Source organism: Artemia sp. Qi Xiang Cuo, chromosome 12 (genome assembly GCF_049724085.1).
Source record: "Artemia sp. Qi Xiang Cuo chromosome 12, ASM4972408v1, whole genome shotgun sequence".
In the NCBI taxonomy this organism is placed as follows: Eukaryota; Metazoa; Arthropoda; class Branchiopoda; order Anostraca; family Artemiidae; genus Artemia; species Artemia sp. Qi Xiang Cuo.
Window position 1 is genome coordinate 43,006,914 of NC_142805.1, and position 4,780 is coordinate 43,011,693.

The 4,780-nt window shown below is 34.3% G+C and overlaps 1 protein-coding gene and 1 pseudogene across 1 annotated transcript; both read right to left on the minus strand.

Annotated features, from left to right (window-relative positions):
- Nucleotides 1-944: 944 nt before the first annotated feature.
- LOC148946147 (uncharacterized) lies at nt 945-2,167 on the minus strand (annotated as a pseudogene).
- Nucleotides 2,168-2,526: 359 nt separating this feature from the next.
- LOC148946148 (uncharacterized) lies at nt 2,527-4,289 on the minus strand. The gene has a single exon (XM_089097819.1). The coding sequence runs from the start codon at nt 3,697-3,699 to the stop codon at nt 2,527-2,529; it is 1,173 nt and encodes a 390-aa protein (XP_088953945.1). The 5' UTR covers nt 3,700-4,289.
- Between the last annotated feature and the right edge of the window lie 491 nt (nt 4,290-4,780).

Sequence of the window (4,780 nt, forward strand, 5' to 3'; positions counted from 1 at the left end):
GGTTTTTGAGGTTGATACCCCCCCCCCCCTAGCCCGCCGGTCAAGGTTGTAAGTTATGGCCGTGGGGCCTATATGTTTTTTTTTATAAAAAGCGTTTTGTTCTAAACTTCAAAAAGAAATCATTCGATTGGAAATTGAAAAGGCCAATGCCCTTTTTAATAAGCGAAAGTGACTGGACGGTAAGTAACCTTCCTCTCAAGCTAACATTTCCCAAAACACATCAATCAAAATTTTGAGACATCCATTTTGTTCAGTATATTAGAAAGGTCCGGAAATTATATCTTTTGAGGATGCCACTCCCGTCACAGCCCTCAGGGTAAGGGTTGTAAGTTTTTTATTGAACGCTATGTCGTAGAAACTTTAAAATGGCTCATTCGTTTGGAAATTCAAAGACCTAGTGCCCTTTTTAATAGTCGAAAGTGATCCAAGGGCTACTAACCCTCTTCTCATGCCGACCTTTTCCCCACACACGTCCAATCAAAATTTTGAGATAGCAATATTGTTGAATGTAGTTAAAACTCTTAGAAATTAGGACTTTGAGGATGATAACCCCCTCAGAGCCCTCGCGGTAAGGGCTATATTTTTATGGTCTAGGGATACAAAAGGTTTTTATAGATAGTGATGTTGTAAAACCTCAAAAGGGGCTCAATCAATTGAAAATTAGAAAGGCTTATTCCCTGTTTTAATAGTCAAAAGTGACTGGAGGATAGCTAACACCCCTCTCACACCCATTAAATTGGATGGAAATACTGACGAAGACCACACTGCCTTTCCATATCAAACAAACACAACTTAAAAAAAAATAAGGAAAATTTTTCCAAGACAGTGCAATTTAAATCGGTGAATATTTCGGCCCTATGTCCAAGGGCCGTCTTCAGCAAAACGTTAAAGAAAATATATATATATATATATATATAATATATATATATATATATATATATATATATATATATATATATATATACAAAAACTTACATTAAAATACGAAGTTTAAAACTAAAAATGCTCTTAAAAACTTTTAAAACAGCCCCAGCATCCTTACTTCAACGAAGTTCAACCAGGATTGATAAATAAAATGATGAGAGAGGATGAACTCATTCAAACGAAATAAAATGAAATTATTAACTGCAAGTTCTCAAAGCTAATCTTGCTTTTTTAGCCGCTAGTCTTAAAAGCCTTTTTGTAAAGGGTTCAATACTATTGTCAATTGGTTTAATAAAATATTTTGTTAGATCATTTTTGATTAAATTTGAGTATAAAGAATTCAGTGAATATTCTCCCAAGTCCCTATTTAAGGAAATATTTTTATTTATTTTGAGCCTCATTTCGATTGAGTCCCGAACTACCTGTTTTATCCTCAAATCACTACTAATGAGAGACGATTTTTCGAAAAGTATTGTGTGGCTGGGATTATCAAATATATGGCTAGCTAAAGCAGAATCAAAAGAGTTATTAGAAATATTAGCAATTAACGCTTTGTCTATGTCTTCTTTATACTGGTGTATCCGTTTTTCTAGATTCTGATGAGTTCTGCCAACATAGTAATTGCCACAATAGCAGGGTATTTGATAAACCCCTCTTTGGCGAGTAACTGGGATTTTATCTTTACCGGAGTTTAAGAAATTTGTGATTTTAAAATTATTAGTGAAAACTAAATGCAGATTATTTTTTGTGCAAATATTTTTTGTTTTCGATATGATTTTTGGGATGCACGGAAGATACATTATATTAGAAGGATCACATTGTGAAATATCGTTGATTTTACGAAAATGTCTCTTTATTCTACGGTTAATCGTATTATTGACAAAAGGAATGGGGTATCCGTTGCCAAAAAGAATATCTCTGATAAAATTTATTTCTTCTTTTATGTATGAATCGGAGCAAATGTTCAGGGCTCGGTCAATAAGAGAAAATACAACTGCTCTTTTAACTTGTGGGGGGTGATTTGAATTAAAATGAAGATATCTATTGTTTTGCGTTGGTTTCCTATAGATAGTAAAATTCAAATTATTAGTATTACGTATAATTAGCATATCCAAAAATGGTAGTTTATTTTCAATTTCAATTTCTAGGGTAAACTACAAATTTCTATCAAAGTATTAAGATGATCTAGGAAACCCCGAAGTTCAATTTCCCCATAATTCCAAAGTGAAATTACGTCGTCCATGTAACGACCCAAATAGACATGTTTTAAAAAAATAAGAATTTAATGCCCAATTTGCAAGGTTCTCGAAATAAATATTTGCCAGTAGGCCGAATAAAGCTGCTCTCATTGATAATCCATTTATTTGCTGATAAAAAGAATGACGAAACTGAAAGACATTGAAAACTTATTACAAATTTTAACAAGATCAAATAAAACTTCACAATTAATCCCTGTCGCTGAGTCTTCGATTAAGTGATAATTTTCTTCTATTTTTTTTTTAATAATTGCTCAGAAGTAGCCACATCTATATTCGTATAAATGGTAATAATATCAAAACTGCTAACTATTGTGTTTTCTGAAAGGCTTGTGTTATTAAGCTTTTAAACTAAATCTGCTGAATTACTAACGCAGGAATTTTGTGAATACAGTAGAGGTTTGAAAGCTGTGCAAAACCATTTTCTAATATTGGAAGCGGGGGCCTTAGTACATGCTACGATAGGTCTCAAGGGAATACCCTGTTTATGCAATTTTGGCAAGCCATAAAATTTTGGACAGAAACTACCAAGGGGGTCAATTTTGTTGTATAATTGTGGGGAGATTTTACCGTTCTGATTTAGCTGCTTTAATTCATTTATAATATTATTAGTAAATTGATCAGTAGGATCATGAGTGATCAGTCTATATGTAATTGTGTCCTTTAAAAGTGAAACGATTTTGTTGTCATAGCCTGTCGCATCCATTACAACAAGTGAATTGCTTTTGTCTGCTTTGGTTATTATAATAGATAAGTCTTTGCGGAGGTTAGATAATATTTTTATGTCGTGCAAATTTTTTTGTGTGAAAGTGGTAGGAGACTTAGCCTTTTTTTGGCTATTATAAAGGGTATTTATGAGACAATACCTAACTTCATCAGGGTTAGAAACAGATGGGTTGCATTTATGCAAAGCGGACTCTAAAGAGGAAACTATATCTGCCACGGGAACTTGTTTCGGTAGAAAAGATAATTTTGGACCTTTTTCCAGTGTTTCGATTTCCTGGGTTTCAAATGTTCTAGAAGAGAGGTTAACAACAGCGGGTCCAGGAGTGAATCTTGGAGAATAAATACGGTTTCTTATCGAAGTTTCCAATCTAACAACCTGAGAAAAAGCAACAGTGGTTAGGTTTTCAAACAGAAAATTTTCGAGAGATTTTCTTTCTGAGGAAATGATATTTCTTTTTTGCTTTTTGTCCTTAATAAAATAGACTAAGGTTTTTAATTGTATTGTATGAGCAAATTGCCCTTCTTTCCGGGTATTTAGATGTAATTTATATCTCAAAGACTTAGGAATAAGATTTTCGTTTCTGCAGGATTCTAAAAAAATTTGTTGATTAATAATATTTGCATGTTTTTTACCTAGACTAATAAAATAAAAGATTTCGTAGGTCAACTGCTCCCCATAAGCAATACGCAAATATTGACGAAGACCACACTGTCTTTCCATATCAAACAAGCACAACTTAAAAACAATAGGGACAATTTTTCCAAGACAGTGCAATTTAAACAACCCCAGCATCCTTCAAAAAGGGCTCATTCGATTTGAAATATAAAGGGCTACTCCCCTTTTTAATAGTCAGAAGTGATTTTTCAAAAGGGTTTATTCCATTGGAAATTAAAAGGGTTAGTGACTTTTTTAATAGTTGAAATTCATTGGAGAACAACTAACGCCCTTCTCACGCCCACCATTTCCCCAGACATGCCCAATCAAAATTTTGAGATAGCCATTTTGTTTAGCGGATTTTAGAGTTCTAGAAGTTAGGTCTTTGAGGATGACAGCAGCCACACAGCCCTCAGGGCAAGGGTTATAATTTATGCAATGGGGGCACATAAGGTACTTATAGAAAGTGTTGTCGTAGAAACTCATGTGCTCATTCGATTGGAAATTGAAAGGGCTGGTGTTCTTTTAAGATTAGAAACTGATTGGAAGGCTTGACATTTTCATAGTAAATATCGATGTGGGTACAATGTATTTATTTTTTTTTTTTTTTATACCAGGACACTGTATAAAAGGATTTCTCTTAGGGATTTTGAAAAGAGCTCATTCGATTGAAAATAGAAAGGGACAATGCCATTTTAAAAATTTGAAAGTTATTGGAGGGCAATTACTCCCCCTCCCACGCCCACCGTCCGATGGAACTATTATGTTTAAAAGCTAATTGTTGCCTTAAGGTTAAATCAAAATGCACTGTGTTAATGCTAATTCCCATGGGAATTATCATTAACACAGTGAATTTTGATTTAACCTTCTCTGCTTAAAAATATGTTCCTTCTCTGCTTACTACTAGCCTATCACTCTTGACTCTTTGTTCTCTTAATTTTCTAGCATCCGCAAGGAAGTATATGACCTGGGGTCATATTTTATTTACTGCCAGGGCCTACTATTTTTGGCCCGGATTATGGAATGAGTAATGGCATGAGGATACCCCGGTAAACGAAACGACGATCTGCCCATGCGTAAGCATATAAATTGTGCATATAATTTATAACAGATTGCAGTCAGGGGCGTCCTTACGGGGGCTTGGGGTGCATCCTCCCAGCGTATTTGGCATTCGGTAAAATTGTCGGCTAAGGTGAATATTGATTTTCCATCTGCTTCT